Source organism: Coregonus clupeaformis, chromosome 29, assembly GCF_020615455.1.
Source record: "Coregonus clupeaformis isolate EN_2021a chromosome 29, ASM2061545v1, whole genome shotgun sequence".
NCBI lineage: Eukaryota > Metazoa > Chordata > Actinopteri > Salmoniformes > Salmonidae > Coregonus > Coregonus clupeaformis.
Window position 1 is genome coordinate 38382895 of NC_059220.1, and position 18527 is coordinate 38401421.

The 18527-nt window shown below is 44.9% G+C and overlaps 1 protein-coding gene, 1 non-coding gene and 4 pseudogenes across 2 annotated transcripts; all 6 read right to left on the reverse strand.

The window, feature by feature from the left end:
• Positions 1 to 1625: 1625 nt before the first annotated feature.
• On the reverse strand, positions 1626 to 3256 carry LOC121572833 (BTB/POZ domain-containing protein KCTD4-like). Its single transcript, XM_041884865.2, has one exon. It carries the CDS (start codon positions 3050 to 3052, stop codon positions 2282 to 2284), a length of 771 nt encoding a protein of 256 aa, XP_041740799.1. The 5' UTR covers positions 3053 to 3256; the 3' UTR covers positions 1626 to 2281.
• Positions 3257 to 9884: 6628 nt separating this feature from the next.
• On the reverse strand, positions 9885 to 10425 carry LOC121572526 (annotated as a pseudogene).
• A 991-nt stretch (positions 10426 to 11416) lies between these two features.
• LOC121573104 lies at positions 11417 to 11534 on the reverse strand (annotated as a pseudogene).
• Positions 11535 to 11913: 379 nt separating this feature from the next.
• Positions 11914 to 12071, reverse strand: LOC121573105. Its single transcript, XR_006001982.1, has one exon. It is a non-coding gene; the product is annotated as a U1 spliceosomal RNA (small nuclear RNA).
• A 1077-nt stretch (positions 12072 to 13148) lies between these two features.
• LOC121573109 lies at positions 13149 to 13276 on the reverse strand (annotated as a pseudogene).
• Positions 13277 to 15462: 2186 nt separating this feature from the next.
• LOC121573110 lies at positions 15463 to 15643 on the reverse strand (annotated as a pseudogene).
• Between the last annotated feature and the right edge of the window lie 2884 nt (positions 15644 to 18527).

The window sequence follows — 18527 nt, forward strand, 5'->3', positions numbered from 1 at the left end:
TTATCAGTATAAAAGACACCTGTCCACAACCTCAAACAGTCACACTCCAAACTCCACTATGGCCAAGACCAAAGAGCTGTCAAAGGACACCAGAAACAAAATTGTAGACCTGCACCAGGCTGGGAAGACTGAATCTGCAATAGGTAAGCAGCTTGGTTTGAAGAAATCAACTGTGGGAGCAATTATTAGGAAATGGAAGACATACAAGACCACTGATAATCTCCCTCGATCTGGGGCTCCACGCAAGATCTCACCCCGTGGGGTCAAAATGATCACAAGAACGGTGAGCAAAAATCCCAGAACCACACGGGGGGACCTAGTGAATGACCTGCAGAGAGCTGGGACCAAAGTAACAAAGCCTACCATCAGTAACACACTATGCCGCCAGGGACTCAAATCCTGCAGTGCCAGACGTGTCCCCCTGCTTAAGCCAGTACATGTCCAGGCCCGTCTGAAGTTTGCTAGAGTGCATTTGGATGATCCAGAAGAGGATTGGGAGAATGTCATATGGTCAGATGAAACCAAAATAGAACTTTTTGGTAAAAACTCAACTTGTCGTGTTTGGAGGACAAAGAATGCTGAGTTGCATCCAAAGAACACCATACCTACTGTGAAGCATGGGGGTGGAAACATCATGCTTTGGGGCTGTTTTTCTGCAAAGGGACCAGGACGACTGATCCGTGTAAAGGAAAGAATGAATGGGGCCATGTATCGTGAGATTTTGAGTGAAAACCTCCTTCCATCAGCAAGGGCATTGAAGATGAAACGTGGCTGGGTCTTTCAGCATGAAAATGATCCCAAACACACCGCCCGGGCAACGAAGGAGTGGCTTCGTAAGAAGCATTTCAAGGTCCTGGAGTGGCCTAGCCAGTCTCCAGATCTCAACCCCATAGAAAATCTTTGGAGGGAGTTGAAAGTCCGTGTTGCCCAGCGACAGCCCCAAAACATCACTGCTCTAGAGGAGATCTGCATGGAGGAATGGGCCAAAATACCAGCAACAGTGTGTGAAAACCTTGTGAAGACTTACAGAAAACGTTTGACCTGTGTCATTGCCAACAAAGGGTAAATAACAAAGTATTGAGAAACTTTTGTTATTGACCAGATACTTATTTTACACCATTTTTTGCAAATAAATTTATATAAAATCCTACAATGTGATTTTCTGGATTTTTTTTCTCATTTTGTCTGTCATAGTTGACGTGTACCTATGATGAAAATTACAGGCCTCTCTCATCTTTGTAAGTGGGAGAACTTGCACAATTGGTGGCTGACTAAATACTTTTTTCCCCCACTGTATATATACTGAGATGATTGTGACAGATCATGTGACACTTAGATTGCACACAGGTGAACTTTATTTAACTAATTATGTGACTTCTGAATGTAATTGGTTGCACCAGATCTTATTTAGGGACTTCATAACAAAGGGGGTGAATACATATGCACGCACCACCTTTCCGTTATTAATTTTTTAGAATTTTTGAAACAAGTTTTTATTTAATTTTTTCACTTCACCAATTTGGACTATTTTGTCTATGTCCATTACATGAAATCCAAATAAAAATCAATTTAAATTACAGGTTGTAATGCAACAAAATAGGAAAAACGCCAAGGGGGATGAATACTTTTGCAAGGCACTGTAATGACTGACAATATTCATTACTTTTATTGTGTGTAAAACAAAACATTCACATATCCAAAAGAACACACATTGTCACTTATTCACTCACAGCACTAGCAATCAAACAATCACAAAGTTGGTTTCTGATTTGAAAATCTTCACTGCACATACATCATGCTAGATTTGAACCCTTGGGTCTAAACCCTCTGTGTATCTTTGCTGCAAAGCACATTGACCTCCCTCTCATCCAGTCAGGCTATGTGTGAGAAGTTTCTGGAATAAAACAATTGTTTTGTCCAATAATCAGCAACAGTCAGTATGGCAGTCAGTACACTCTTCCACTCTACCGCTTCCCTCAGGATCCAGAAAAAGGCTTGGTCACACAACTAAAAACTAGAACACAGCAACTAAACACAGCCACTGAACACACACACACTGTAATACCTCACTGTGCACACAAAGGCTGGTTTGAAGGGGGAGCAGCCAGGATGGAAAAAGCAGCTTGATGCAATCCAGTAGGAGACTGTTCCTCTGAGAGGGTGTGTTCTTTCTCCTCCCTCTTGTTCCCCTCTCTACCTGCCTGTAACCTGCCCCATTCTCTCCCCTTCTTCCCTTCTCTTTCCACCTCCCTGTCCATTCTCTTCCCCTCTCCTCCCTCTCTTACTTGACAAAGTGCAGTGCCTCTGCGGCCACCACAGATCCCTTGCTGCTGTCCAGAGAGGTGATGATAGAGAAGCCAGCCTTCAGGGCCAGCATCACCGTCTCTAGCTTCAGACACTCCAGGGTACACAGGAAGGTACTGTCCTGCTTCAGCACCAGCCTGGAGCCCGGATCCGACTTGATGAAGTGGCGGAACTGGATCACGTTGGACGACACCTCAAACTCCTCCGGGAAGCCGTCCAGCCGGCTCTTTGAGATCTGAACCAGGCGACCTTTGACCTTGTCAATGAAAGTGGGGTCACTGCAGTACACCTTGAAGCCCTGCGACCTCTCGTCAGTCACCTCCAGGAAGGCGGGCTCCCGCTGCGCTGCCCGCATCCCCTCCCACTCCAAAATGGCCTCCAGCAATCCGCTGAGGCGGTAGAACTCTGCTTCCCGTCTCAGAAGGCCCGCCTCTCTGAAGTCGTCGGGCAGCTGCAGGTCTCCGGTCCGCAGGAAGTTAAGGATGTGTCGGAACACGGGGCCATCGCGGTCAATGAAGGGGTTGCCCATGGAGTCAGTGTGCTGGACGGTCTTCTTGCCACTGGCCAGCTCCTCTAACACGGACCCCTGGTGGCGGCTGAGGGTGGTTCGGTGCGCGGCATACAGAAAGCCCCCTACGTTGAGGGTGATGGTTCCTGAGGAGGGCTTTTTGATGCTCTTGCTGGGCTGCAGCAGGTCTGAGTTGATCTGTCTAAGTTCACTGTCCATCCTTCTGAGGTTCCATTCCATGCCGCTCCCGCTCAACAACCGCACAGTCTCTTTGTCTGTGGTCCTCAGGATAAGTGTGTGTAGCGTGCAGTAACAATGTGAGTGTGTGTGGGAGCGACTCGGAGAGGTACTGGCATAGAGAGGAGCGCAGCGCGCACTGGTAGCAGAATGAGTCTACCTCTCCCTTTCTCTCTCTCCTCCCTCTTACATTCTTCCCTCTCCCTCCCTCTTACCTCTCTCTCTCTCTCTGCATCTCTGCTGGAGAAAGAGGGGGGCCGCCCTCCGTCACAGGGTGGGAGGAGAGGGAGTGTGTAGAGAGAGAGAAAGCGACGAGTTGAAAGGGTGGCAGGTGCTCTCCTTGCCGCTCTCTCCTTACTCTCTACATCTCTTTCCCCTCTTTCTCTCATTCCTCTCTACACCCCCTCTTTTCTTTCCCCCTCTGTCTTTTCCCCTTTCCCTCGCCATCTTCTCTTCCCCCTTTCTCATTCTCCTCCAGCCTCCCTCTTTCTTATATCTCTCTCTCTACCCCTCTCCCTCTCTCTCTCCCTCTCTCTCTCTCTATCTCCCAGTCTTAGTAATTAGCCCTCTCCTCCCGCTGATGAAAAAGCTCCCCAGCTGTGCTTCCCCACGTGAGACCACAGGAGGCCCCTGAACACGCACACACACCCTATATACACACACACAGACACAGGAGGTTGTCGTGGCAGGGAACTCCGATAACAAACCTCTCTCCCCAACCCCAGCCCTCAGACTGAGAGGGGGGGAGGTGGCAGGCAGTGTAATCCTAGGAACCTGGTGATGTGAGTGGCGCAGTGGTCTAAGGCACTGCATCGCAGTGCTAACTGTGCCACTAGAGATCCTGGTTCGAATCCAGGCTCTGTCGCAGCCGGCCGCGACCGGGAGACTCATGGGCGGCGCACAATTGGCCCAGCGTCGTCCAGGGTAGGGGAGGGAATGGCCGGCAGGGATGTAGCTCAGTTGATAGAGCATGGCGTAGCTCAGTTGATAGAGCAACCTTTTGCAACGCCAGGGTTGTGGGTTCGATTCCCACGGGGGGCCAGTATAAAAAAATATGTATTCACTAACTAAGTCGCTCTGGATAAGAGCGTCTGCTAAATGACTAAAATGTAAATGTAAATGTGAAAGACAGTGTAGTTGTGAAAGTATCTCTGCTGTAGAGACTTTCTGCAGTCAGATGTGTACTACAAACCATGTTTACAGCTCTGTTCAGGGTGGCATTTACTGGCAGCTTGGTGGGCATTCACTGGCAGCATGGTGGGCACATTCGCTGGCAGTGTGATAGAGAGATGGGGATAAGTGGGCAGATTGTGGGTATTTATGTAAATTAAAGTGTATTTACACAAATGGCCTGATTTCTCTCCAAGATTACATGCAGTTGGTTAAGATCACCCTAAGACTAAACCCCTTAGAGAAGTGTGTGTGTGTGCGCCTAATTACTGGTGAATGCAGGCAGGCAGGGTCTGAGCCTGTAGGGTCTTTGATTAATCCACATGCTCCTGTATCCACCCACAGCCTGGGGAGTTGACTGGAAGGTAATTAGGTCTAAACTGAGGGTTATGTCTCTGTTACTGCTCTATAAGGAAGAGAGGCTTGTGATGTGTATGAAGGCCTTGTGTATTATTATGGTGAGTCATAGACTCATATTGTTAGCCTCCAGAACATGGAGCAAGGAGCTTAAATCAATACAGTACAATGTTTCTACATGGGCTGCCCATGACAAACTGTCTGGACAATGTCTTCGCCTGACACTTGTAACAAATAGTGGTGTGTGTGTTTGGCAGTTTTGCTCCCAGAGTTGAGAGAGAGAGAGAGATTGTGTGTGTCCTGCAGGTGATGGGCTGTCACAGACAGACAATGATGATACTCAACCCCCTCGTCTCTCTTCCTTTATCTATCACTCTCTCCTTTGGGCGCAGAAGTGTCATTACAGTAAACAGTGAGATTGATGTGTAATTAGGTTGTCTTTTCTCTCAGTGTGAAGTCTGTTTGGAGCTGGTCTGTTGTTGTCCACAGTTATACAGAAGGATTTGGTGTGTGTATGCCGTTGTTAAAATTGTAATTAAACCAAGCAATCACCCCAGAATCCAGGTGTAGAACATTCCCACACACCCTTGACAGAGAGACAACCTATCCAATAGAATAACCCCTCTCTCTTGTCTCCAGAGGTGGAGGCCCGACTTTCGTTCACTCATCCCCTTCAATGAACGTACCTGTGGACAATCAGTGTGGCAGTCTGGCAACCCTTTCCGTTCAGTTAATTTCCGGTGCGTGTGTGACGTTGCACAGTGTTTGATGAGCCTATGATCCCAGAGTGACAGCTCACTATGGTGACGTCTGAGAGGCACGTCAGCAATCAACGAGGCGGCTTGACCGTACCGTGGTGCTTTTTAATCATAATATTATTAGTGGAATCATCCCTGTATTAGAATTTCAAATGAGGCAGTGGAACAGCGAATGGAAGAACAGCAGAGAAGAGATGGTGGGTGGGTGGATGAACTGCTTTCCTTCCCAGCCCTATCTCACCATTGTTACCCTGGATAATTGTTCAACTTCATGTCGGAAGCTATTTCATTTCTTCTTTTTTTATTTCCTCAAAGTAATGAGAACGGTATTGTGGATTCCCATCAGTAAAATCACTTTCTCTTTTCATTAAAGATGTTGAATTATTCATAATGTTACTGGCCAAGACAGAGCTGTAACACAAACTGCAGTGAAGCTGGCATAGCAACAGTAGCCTTGAGGAACATAGATGTCATGTATGAGGTGTGTGTGTAGCAGAGGTGCTAAGGTAACCTTGCCTGAGACCTGTAGACTTGCCTGTAGACCTGTAGACTTAAATTAAAGACAAGAGTCACCAGACCCGATCACAGGGATGGCTAACTCTGGAGATTCCTTTGGTCTTCACTGAGTTAGGTAGACCTGCGTAAAGTTTTTTTTGCACCTTGTGTAATGATCTCCAGAAAACTTTACGCAGATCTACCTAATTCAGTGGAGACCAAAGGGATCTCCAGAGTTAGCTGTCCCTGTGATAAGGAATGCAGTGATATGTACCGAACCTATCGCCCATAATAAAGCGGAGTGTGCTATTATAAACTGCGTCCAATGGCTTCAATAGAGTGGCAGCTGCATTCATTATGAGTTTTTTCTGTCTGAGACGCTTTTTAAAATGTAGTTTTTGTGTGTTTTGTAAGTTACTTTTCTTAAATTGCGTGTAAATATTGTATGTTTTTATTGTGTGATTCCCTGTTTAAATAAAACAACATTTAAAAATAAATGATGAGCAGGTGCATGAGCTGTTTGTTTTTGACATAGGATTCAGTTAGACACTACTGTGTAATCTGAGAGATCATAAGACTGTCTGTCTTGTTCCTGTACGCAGGCTGATAGTAGTAGTCGATCGAGTCAACAGGTTTCCTCTTTTTTCTCTATCTCTTTTCCCTCTCTCTGTGTTAAAGGCTTTGTCGCTGTCACCTCAAGGATAAATACCGCAATCATCTGACTATCACCTTTGTCAGTTTTCAACACATTCTTTAGAGCCACTTTTCTAACTGATGGTTTTTGGTAGTCTATCTGAGATTCACCAGAGGCTTGAGAAATCTGAAAGCTCACAATTTCATTCTCTTCTGGAATATTCAGATACAGAGAGGGAGGTGTCTGGGGAATAGTAGTAGGTTGTGGTGGGAGTGGGGGCAGAGTGTGTGTGTGTGTGTGCAGGCTTTAAGGAAGGTCCTTGGAGCAAATAAGTGGTTAGAGATGGTGGGAGAAGATGAGGGAGCAGAAGCTTGAGGGAGGGAGCGGAAGCTTCTTCTCTTTCCCTCTCTTTCTCTCTCCTCCCGTTCCTCTCCCTCTTTGCTCGGCAGCCTTGAGCAACAAGTGCTGTGGCCATTCCACCTCTCACTGTGCCTTCCTACTCCTACTCCTCTCTTTCTTTCTGCTCCACTTCATCTCTCTTTCCATCTCTGCATGTGCAGCTTTGCTCTCCTACATACCAGTGTCTCTTGGGACCTGCAAGTTGTAGCCTAATTCCTTCCACGCTAAACGGGCATAAACCCTCAACACTCCCAGTCTTGTACAGTCCTACAGGAGAAGAGGCATGAGCAGTCTGGTGAGAGGGGGATAGAGTAGGGGATAGATTTAAAGACAAAAGACAGGAAGAGAGAGGATTGAAAAGGAGAGGGGGAGCCTTGAGTGAAGAGAATGAGAGGGAGAAGATGGGAAGAGAGTGAAAAGAAGAGTGAGCCTTTAGTTGAGATAAGGAGAGAGGAGATCTATACTATTCTCTCCCATACGATCCTGACCCATGTGACCCTAGCCAGTGGCCTGTGGGTAACTAGCAGGATAGTTGGAGGCAGGCTGCTCTGAAGTTGAGAAATGCGTTTGTGTGTAGGCGTGTTTATGGAGATGCACCGACAAGTGTTCCAGCACTTATCATGCAATAATTGCACATAATTGTGTCCATTTGGGAAAACAGTGAGTAATGGATATTAGTGAGTGAGTGAGATCTGTGACATTGGACTGTAAAGTGATTTCTCTGGAGCCACCTGGTGAAAGTTGCACAGATTTTTTACAGCACCAACAAATGAAAACTGAACATTTTGTTTCAGTAGAACAAAACATGAGATTAGCCAACTAACGCCAACGGACACCAACTGGACTTCAGTGGTTGTTGGCTGTTCTTGAACGCTTGTTGGGCGAAGGCTGGACAGTGTATCCATCCCCTTATCTCTGTATGAAAGTGTCTCATACCATCTTGTGAACCTATCCCCGCCCCCTTGTTACACACACTTTTGTTACACACACACACACACTTCATGACAAAGAAAAACCCAAACAGATGAATCACTACATTTTGAAATGTCAAGCTGTTGATGAGCATTCCAATGGCAGTTGGTGAGTGGAGTTTTGGAGTGTTGGCTGTAGAGTACCCAGTTCGGGTGGTGCCACCTATTTCACCTCGTTCTATGTTGATTTAGTCAAGTGGCACAGACAGAATAACCAAATATTATAATTTTGGCTGCATATATTTAACAGATTCAGTCCAATCCAGTGCTGAATAGGGTTAAGTATTAAGTGTGTGCTTGTGCCTGTCATTGAAAGAAACATGTATTGTAAGATCAGTCTGGAGGGCATAGTGGTACAGAGAGCAGAGTGCAGACCTGCCGTCAGTGAAAACTACATGAAACTGAAGAAGTGAGTGAAACAAAATTCAATACAACTAAATATAATGAGGCGACTGTGAAATAAAGCATCACTGATAGATGGGCTATTTCTCCTGGCTTCCTTTCTGAGTGAGTTTAGTAGATGTGGAGGAACAGTAGCCATATCTAAGTCCAGGAGAATATCTAATAATGGAATAAATGTCTTCCAAACTGTTTTATGGTAGCTGAGGTTGACAGGGATTGCTATAGTAACTGTTATGTGTGTGCTATAGCAACTCTTCTCTCTCTCACTGTGTGTTTGAGAACATGCATACTTGCCTGAGTGTCTGTATATGTGCAGTAGTGACAGTCCTGTGCATTATACTAGTCGGCTATATTCACTATTCAACCATTGTACAACATAGTGTGTGCCATTGTGTCTTCATCCACTGCTCTACCCGCTGGGACGCTTCTCTCAATGAGACCCTATATCTTCATTCATTTCTCTGCTTTTCTCAGAGGTGTTTGTATGTGTGTTAATGTTATCATGTATATTCCTCTGTATCCCTCTCTCCAGATTACAGATCGAGGTGTCTACCAAGCCCCAGCATCTGACCGAGCAGATAGACAGGGCTGTCACCAACAACTTCAAACCAGTATCCAACCATGTTGCTAACGTAACAACACTGCCATATCACATATTAAAAAGCAGTGTGTGTGTGTGTGTGTGTGTGTGTGTGTGTGTGTGTGTGTGTGTGTATCTGCCTGCTTGCATACTCCTGAAGGTTACATGAATATCTTTATAGTGTTGGATCAACACTGTAGTGTGCACTTCTACCATGCTCCCTCCTTGCCCCTGTGTGGGTTTTCTGTGGGCTGTGTGTTGTGTGTGTAGGTGGAGTATGAGAAGAAGAAGGCTGAGGGTAGGATGGTGAGGGCAGACAGACAGCAAGTGATGGATATGCTCTTCTCCGCCTTCGAGAAACACCAGCACTACAACATCAAAGACCTGGTGGAGGTCGCCAAGCAACCTGTGGTTAGTCACACACACACATTGCATTACCATAGGTGAGTGTAAACTGCGAGCTGTTCTGCTCAGCTCTCCAGGATAGATTACACTCTACCAATGTAACCCTCCTTCTCCAGGATTGGTTAAACTCCACCAATGTAACCCTCCTTCTCTAGGATTGGTTAAACTCCACCACTGTAACCCTCCTTCTCCAGGATTGGTTAAACTCCACCACTGTAACCCTCCTTCTCCAGGATTGGTTAAACTCCACCACTGTAACCCTCATTCTCCAGGGTGCTTCACACGGAAACCAGCATGTCAGAGTGAACTATAGTTACCTGAGGCCTGATTAGTCGCACATAAGTAGGACAGAATCCGAACGCATTTCTATTCTATCTGTATCTGGAGGAGAAGCGTAAACTGTTACCCACTACTGACATGTAGTGGACATTATTAATTAGACAGGCAGATGCTTCTTCTAGTTTTCAGAATAAGGGTGCAGGCAATAGCTGTGTGAACATGGATACTGTAAAGAGTCCAACCCTAAACTGCCTCTCCTATAGACATATGTAAAGGAGATCCAGAGAGATGTGTTTGTCTGTGAAAAAAAATAAAAATACAATCAGAGTTTTGCTGGGCAGAGGGGGATTGATAGGGCTAGCCTGGATCTCTCACTAACACACACTCACGCCTTCATGTAGTCCTTGATGTATCCCTTGAGTCCTTGGTGAAGGATGTCTCCTGCAGTTCGTGGATGAGGACAATGTCCACTCCACTGACCGTGCTGGACTCGCAGCTGTCATCCTGCACCTCTGCCGACGCATTCGCCCCCAGCAGAGAGTCATCAATGTCCTCCGTTCTACTGACCATCTGTGGGGAGGAGAGGAGAAATACCAGAGGAAGATAGGAAGGGGGTGGAAGGAGAGTGAGTGCTGAATCACTCAGTGGTTGGGTCCCATTACTGTCAAACACCTTATTCTACTTCAGGACCATCTGATAGGACTTGTCTATGTAAACTCAGGCATAGTGTAAAACGATGAGTTGAGTTATGATGATAACCAAGTCAATAACTGGCTCCAAATCCTAATACACCTCACCTCTCACCACCACAACTCAGAGAGCTTATACCTGCAGTGGAGATGTGCCTTTCCCTCAACTTCGAATAACATCCCATTTGGTGATTTTTTGATCTTGTAAATGTCAGAGAACATTTCATCCCCTGCAATAAAACAGAATGAATAGAAACCACAATAGTTCAGTCACAAGGTTCCATTGTTGTCAGGTAGTTGGCCTCGGACCTTAGACAGACATTCCCCAGGCCAGGTCCTGCTGCCGCCAGCTAACATAGCTGAGCTTGCCCACTAATCCTATTTGTTAGACGGCTGACAGACACACTAGCAGAAACTGCTATGTTTATAAAGCTAATATAACTGGATTAGAAGTATAACATTAAGCTAATATAGTATGTGTGCAAATGGTCAATGGGTGGATAATCGAATAATGTACAGTTCAACCATTGAGTGATTGATAGTAATAATATAATAATATGCCATTTAGCAGACGCTTTTATCCAAAGCGACTTACAGTCGTGCGTGCATACATTTTTTTGTGTATGGGTGGTCCCGGGGTTCGAACCCACTACCTTGGCGTTACAAGCGCCGTGCTCTACCAGCTGAGCTACAGCTGTTAGTTGACAGCGCCTCATGGAACATGAGCAGCTGCAGGCTAACGAACTAACAAGTTCCACATATCCCCAGTACCGTTAGCTGCACCTGTTTTGCATCGTGTTAGGTACACATTCTCCTGTGGTTACATTACCAAACATCCCCCTTTTTCTTGATTAAAAGCCTCAGCGTGTGTAATAGTAAAACAGTTTATAGTAAAAACATACACAGCTGAGGTTACGTGTGGCCCTGTGCAAGGCCTTAAGGCTCATAAACCTTTTGCATTTGCTATAAATTGCAACTCGCACATGTGCTCATGATTGACTTTTGACTATGTTTATTCGCAAATGCGAATGTAACTCTCGCACTGTAGAGCCCTGAAAATTGACCGCACACCAACGTGGCTGCTGAAATACACATTCCTACAAGCCAATACTTAAATCTACCTGCATTTGGCAGGTATGTTTAATTTTATGCCCGGTTTGCTTTGCTGCGGGTTCAAATGTTTTTCAGTTGCTTGATGCAACAAACAGTGCACTCTACTGGAGCAAAATGCTTACAGCACCTGGTATTCTCAGGCGGTCTCCCATACAAGTACTAACCAGGCCCGACGCTGCTTAGTTTACAAGATCGGACGAGATCAGGCGAGTCAAGTTGGTATGGCCGTAAATTAAGGAATAACTCTCGGTACACATTATAAGTGAATGTGTCAGTTGCTCAACAAAAAAAAGAGGGAATATAGCTATTACTTTGTAACAAAGGCAGATAGAGCGCAACCAAAGTGGTACAACCATACTTTACATTCCAGAGCATATATTTGAGTGTAGTGAAAATAGTTACTCTCAAAAGTTATTCTCATCGGCAACCTCAGTTGTTTTCAGCACCAATAGTTATGGATTTTTGTGACTTTGGGCCACATAATAAAACAGAACACACAAGCATAGGGCACATGATGCTATTGGCACAACAGCACACCATTAGATGCGATACTAGCCCAAACTATCATGGCACTACCACTAGATAAACCTTTTTTGGGGGGCCACAAATTATCAGGGGAGAGCGCAAACGCAGTCCCCCACTACCAGAAATTATGCGATCGAGATTTCCACATTTGGGAAATTCGCAGGGGTCAGCACAGCCGTAGTGCAATGGCTGAACCTGGGTGAACCGCCTTCTTGATCACGGTGTCTCCCTTGCCAGGTAAGTATGAGTTCTACGTGTCGGTGGAGGGGGAGCCATTCGAGTGCAAACGTTTTCGGCTGAGGGTTACCACTTTGGCTGCCTGATAATACCTTATCACATCGACTAGGGTTTAATGACGTTTACGAATGCAGTTGCGGACAGAGTGGTGGAAAAGTGATGACTGTTGTTTTACTAGATTATATCACTGTCCGACTATTTTCGCATCATGCAACACGGTATAAATGATTTATACGTTGTATTTTTAATAGCCAATCTAAACTTCTGTCTGATATCACAAAAGTAGGCGATGTAACAAAAAATGCTCAAATCAGGTTCATACACACACAGCCAAATGAATGACACCCACTATTTTGCCTGGAACACAGCATTCCAGGCATTATCAGCATAGTCGTTTTCTCATGCTTGTGTTCTGTACTCAGTAAACCATGTTGCAATTACACCATCAACCACAGGGTGGCATACGACCCCCAGATCTGATATGAGGAGGGCAGGTAGCTGAGCTGTTAAGAGCCTTGGCCCAGTAACCGAAAGGTCACTGGTTCAAATCCCTGAGCAGACGAGGTGAAAAATCTTGCAATGTGACCTTGAGCAAGGCACTTAACCCTAATTGCTCCTGCAGGTCGCTCTGGATAAGCGCGTCTGCTAAAATGTAAATGGGGGATAGTGACTCAGTAGCCTACTACTTAATCCAGAACAAGACAGAGAAGTAGGCTACAGTAACAAAGCTTGGGTTGTTAATAGTAAGTGGGAGAACAGTTTTTCTTAAAAGTAAGTGTTTCACGAATTGATGCATAAACCATGCACATACTGAAACCACAGTCCAAATAGCCTGACTGTGATACGTGGTTGTTTTGACCTACCTTAGCTGATAGTACTTTATAATACTTTTTATACTGAGTATCTTAGCTGGCTGTATTTTGTGAATCGTAGGCTATGTTGCCCAATCTTGTGTTTCACTGTTGCAATAACAAGTTCTGTAGGCCGACAGTTTTGCACAATCTCATCACTTTTCAGTAGTAACTGAGCAAAGAAAGCACGTGAAATCCAACTGAAGATGAAACTGTATTTCTTTTGACAACTTTAGGGGGTGCACCGTTCCTGGAGGTACTGCAATACCAGGTCGATGCGTGGAGTGGACGGAGCAAGCCCCTATTCCATCTCCCTATTACAAAAATAAATTTAATATATGGTCCCCAGATAGGGGAGGTATCAGATGAGTCAATATCACTATGAGGTGCCTTTGGTGTCCTCATCAGACTCACTCAGTCATCATGAAAATGTAGCAGAATAATGAAAGTCTGAGGTCTTATTATAAGTGGCCAAACATTTGCACACATATCAGTAGAATGATAAGTCTCTAAAAAAGTGTTTCCTTCATTTTATAAAATTTTTTCATTGGATGTACGTGATTTTGGCATGTCCCACACACTGCTCTGCTAACTACAGTGTATGTAATAAGTGGTTAAATGATACTAAATCCATTTTTTTTTTTACATGGTTTTACTGTCCACAATAAGTTATTTGATAAAACAAGTAATTTTGATCATGTATATTGTATTTTCATAATCATATTGAACATTTTGCATGTGTCCCTGAAATTGCTGTCCATCCTGTCATTATGGGGTAACTGCCCCTTTAAGAAACCTAGTTTGATAATGCAAGCCTAGTTTACCGGGACTGCCAATTAAAGTGTGTAAGGGAACATTTTGAGTCGTCTTTTTCAAGGAATGAGATCAAAAGGAGCTGAGATAGCAAGGAGATATCGGGAACGTCGTGATGCTGACCCAGACAGAAGAAGAAAGTACCTTGAGAAAGAAAGGGTCAAATGGAAAAAAGACAGAGAGACTGGAAAGAAGAAGGGTGTCAATGAGCTCAGTGAGAGAGAGAAGAGGGCAAAAAGAAAGAAATGGAGAGAGGCAAAAAGTCAAGCCAGAGCCAGAAACAGGGCCAGTGCTTTGCTACAGTCAGAATCAAAGCCTGAGGTACCTGCAATAGCTGCCATAAAAGGCACTATGAGAATCCACCAAGCTATCAGTCTGACACCCGGCCAAATGAAATACAGAGACATTTCATGTCTGTGTAAAAGGGAGGAAGGTGTTTTGGACTGCCCCTGCTTTAACCTTCAAGAGGTCACTCTAGCTAATGTTCCTGTTTCATCTGACAAGTCCCCAGCATGTGGAAAGACACCAGATAATCCTAGGAGACCAGAAATGATTGAGGTAAAGCACATTGGAGAGTGGTGCGTCGTTAATTATGACAATGAAGCACACCCAGGTATCATCATGGATGTAGAAGGGCACAGTGTGAAAGTTAAGTGTATGCAACGCCATGGCATAAACAAGTTCAAATGGCCAAGTCTTCGGGACGACATCTGTTGGTACCATGACTGGCAGGTACTTTGCCTAATACCAGAACCACAGGCTCTGAACAAGCGCTCTGTACAGATTGAAGTGTCTGCATGGAAGTATGTGGAACAGCAACTGCAGAACTGAGCCATGTCTCTGCAGAAAGGGAGAGACTGTTTGGAGATGCGTCCAAGTGATCTTTCTGTAATATTCTGTTTTTTTCAAATCAACTGTTCTCCACTTAAATTTTTTTTTTCTTCTTGTTCTACAGTTGAATGTTTGACTTTCACTGTGCAGAATGATGTACAGAGTTTAACGCTAGAAGGCCACATTAATGTCTCATTTTGGGCATCTTTATTCAGTGGCTGCATGCAGGTAGAGTGGATCAAAAACAGTCTGTTCAACTTGTAATTTCCCCCTACATGGGAAAAGGCATTTTTTACATCATTTTCTTGCATTGTTCCTTGCATTTATGAGGCCATTCAATGACATTTCACAACGTGTCCACCCTGTAATGCCAGGGTCCACCCTGTCATGTCACTGTCCACCCTGTTATTTTCATGTTCTATGAAAATCAACAAATTATTTTCACAAGTTAGCAAAATCTTTTGTGTGATTCCTTTATAAACAAATGAGGGCCAAATAGTATTGTTTGAAAGTTTGACCAGATATCTTTTTTGTTAGATTTTATTTAGAAAAGAAAGTGCAACTCTCGCAGATTTTATAGAGAAACAAATAGTTTGCCATAATTTCATTATTATCCAAATACTTTTCCCATAAACTAAAATATATTGTTGAGAAAGTGACTAAATAGTTTTCTGAAAATGTACGTTTTATAATCACTATGTAATTACAATGTATTTATTCTGCTTTGAAATTGTCCATGACAGGGTGGACATATTTTGCTGTTTGCATGTAAATTGTCTGCTTGCAGTTAATTTATAAAAAGTGTGGGAGCTTGACCAATATGCATTTCTAACAGCATAACATATACTTAATACAATGAATATGAAGTTCAATGGAAAATCTCAGCTTTTTGGGGGGGAAAATGGGGAAGTCTCAAAGGCATCTTATGGTGATATTGACCCAGATATTAAACTGATAAGAACAGATATATATATATTTTTTCTCATCTCCCTGTTCCAAAAATCAATTGAATATATGGTCCCCAGATAGGGGACGTATCAGATATTAAACTGATGAGAACAGATTTTTACTTTTGGAAAAGTTTTTATTGTACATTTCCTTTTGAAACAGCTCACATTTTTAATTCATTTACACACATAAAAACGGCATAAAGTGCATAAAAACCAGCATTATATTACAATTACATTTAAAAAGGTACAAATTGTTTATTTAAAACAATAAAACAATCATGCATAAAAGTACCCTTTCTTGTAAAAGGCAATCTATAAAAAGCCATTTAAAATGTGCATAAATGATTTAACAAAGTAAAACATTTTAAAGACATGGAAAGCCTGTCAAAATTCACTTTGTTAAAAAGCTGTCTTCGGTCCTTTGTACAGGAACGGGGTGAGTCCTTATAAAAACAGCCTCCTCCTGCTCTTCCGAATCGACTCTGTACCCATCCGTCGGGGCCCAGAGGAGACCCCTCCCCTAGGCGCATCGCCCTAGGCTCCGCAGTGCTGTCAGGCCGTGGCCGCCGGGACCTTGGGTGTTGTGGGGGACCCTTCGCCTGGGGTCGAGGCCCCCTTTCGTTCATACCACCCCAGGGCTTCCGTGGCTACCCAAAGCCACTTCCTGGGGGGTGGTCTCTACCTGTTTTCCTACCAGCAGGTTGTGGGAGGACCATAATGCGTCCTTCAGACACGTGAGGGTGGGCCAGAGCTTTGTGAAGGCCTTTTGCGTTATAGGCCTTCGGCCCACCCCATACAGCACGAGCTGGGTCGTTAGGTCTTCCCCTGCTGGCAAACATGGGGAGATCAGGGGGCCTGCTTCCTTCCACAGGTCTCTTGCGGCTCTGCACTCCCAGAGCAAGTGCCTCACCGACTCGTCTTGGCCGCAGCCTGGTCGGGGGCACGCGGATGTCCTCGCCATGCCCCGGGAGTGCATAACGGCCCTGACCGGGAGGATCTCATGGGCAACCATCCAGGACAGGTCCTGGGGCCAATTCAGCAGAGCAGGATGGGCCTTGTTGCGCCAAACAAGAGAGAGAAGAGAGCGGTGTTTAGTTAAAACTGTGACAGGCTCCTTTTCCATTTTAAAATGTCTTAAAAACTTTTGGAGCTGGACATAGTGTGTGGAGAGCATGAAAGCGACTGGGGCTCGCAGGTCGACTGGGATCAGCCTCAGGGACCTGAGGTAAGACCCCAGCCAGAACCGTGCGAGGGCCTGGGTCTTGTTGCTGACCGGGGAGGTGGCGAGAGTGAGATGTAACGCTGTGTAGCGGCTCCCCAGGAACAAGTAGAGGTCAGGCAAGCCTTTCCCCCCCTTGAGCCTGGGCCTCTTCACCACCTCCCTCCTCAGCCTCTCCCACTTGCTTCCCCACAGGAAATAAAACAACATCCGGTCCAGAGCTAAAAGAGTTGTTCGTGGGGGGATAAAAACAGAACTGATTAATAAAAGCACAGGTAAGATCACAGCCTTGATGATTAAAACCTTGCCCTCAAAAGTCAGCCGTCTCAGTCCCCAAAAACCCAGTCTCTGTCTTACAGTCCCTTAAATCCCAGTCCAATTGCCACTACCTCCTCCCTCCCTGTCAAATGTTACCCCCAAAACCCTTATGTCCGTCATTTTGACTGTCAGTGGTAGTCTGGTCAAGTCTGAGTCTGCCCACGGTCTGAAAAATTGGGCCTCTGTCTTGTTTCGGTTCAGTTTCGCCCCAGAGGCTCATCCGTATCAGTCAGTCCTGTCCAGAGTCCTGTCGACAGATAAAAGGTCAGTGCATAAAATGTTGACATCGTCCATGTAAAAAAACGCACTTGGCGGTCATCCCCCCACTCCCCGGGATACCCACCCCACTGATCCGTTGGTCCATTCTCAAGACCTGTGCCAGTGGTTCGATGCAAGCCACACACAGGAGGGGAGCCGCAGTGTACTCCCACTGCTCTTGACAAATGCCCATTTACAAGAATTCTGCTGGTGATGTCCCCATACAGCAATCCCACCCAAGCTAGAAACCTTTCAGGGAACCCCATTTTTTGCAGTACCTTGAAGAGGTACTGGTGCGAGACCCGATCAAAAGCTTTCTCAAAATCTAAATTTAGGACTATAAGCCGCACGTTTCTGTCTCTCGCATAACAGATGGCCTCTCTGATCAGTACTAGGCTGTCCGTGATTTTCCTTCCCGGAATGGCACAGGCTTGGTCCGGGTGGATCGCCTCCCCTAAAACAGAAGACATTCTGAGTGTTAAAACCTTGGTAAAAAGTTTACAATCAAAATTTAAAAGGGTAATCGGTCTCCAGTTTTTCAAGTCAGTCCTGTCATTTTTCTTGTGTAAAGGGTCACGATTCCTACTCTAAAACTGTCAGGTAGTCTGTTGAGTTGTTCAAAGTCAGTAAAAACAGTCAGAAGTTCGTCAGCTAAAACATCCCAAAAGGTCAGATAAAACTCCAAAGGGAGGCCGTCCTCCCCCGGTGATTTACCCCTCTTAAAATGTCTCAGTCCTTTGTCGAGTTCTGTCATTGTCAGGTCTTTTGTTAGGTTGTCTGTATTGGGTAAAATTCTGTCAATGTATGATAAAACGTCCCCCATGGTTTCCTAGCACACGTCTTTTTCCCCAAACAGTTCCCCATAAACATCCTTGACTACTTATTTTATTCCCCCTGTGTCTGTTTTTAAAACCCTGTCTTTATCTTTTAACCCTGTCATTAACCTACCCTTGCTAACTATCTTCTTAAAAAAGTACCTAGTGCACTTCTCCCCCTCTTCTAATTCCCTTTCTTTGCTTTTTAAAATAACCCCCTTGCTCTTCTGTTCTGCTAAAAATGCCATTTCTTTCTTAACTTCTTTGATTTCCTGGTTAAAATCAAAACCCTGTTGAACTAGATTAAAATACCTTTCCAGTCGCCTCTGCAGTCCCAACATGCGTCTATCTTTTTCTTTACTTTTCCTCTTTCCTATCTCTCTGAAGAAGGTCCTCGTCTTACCCTTCA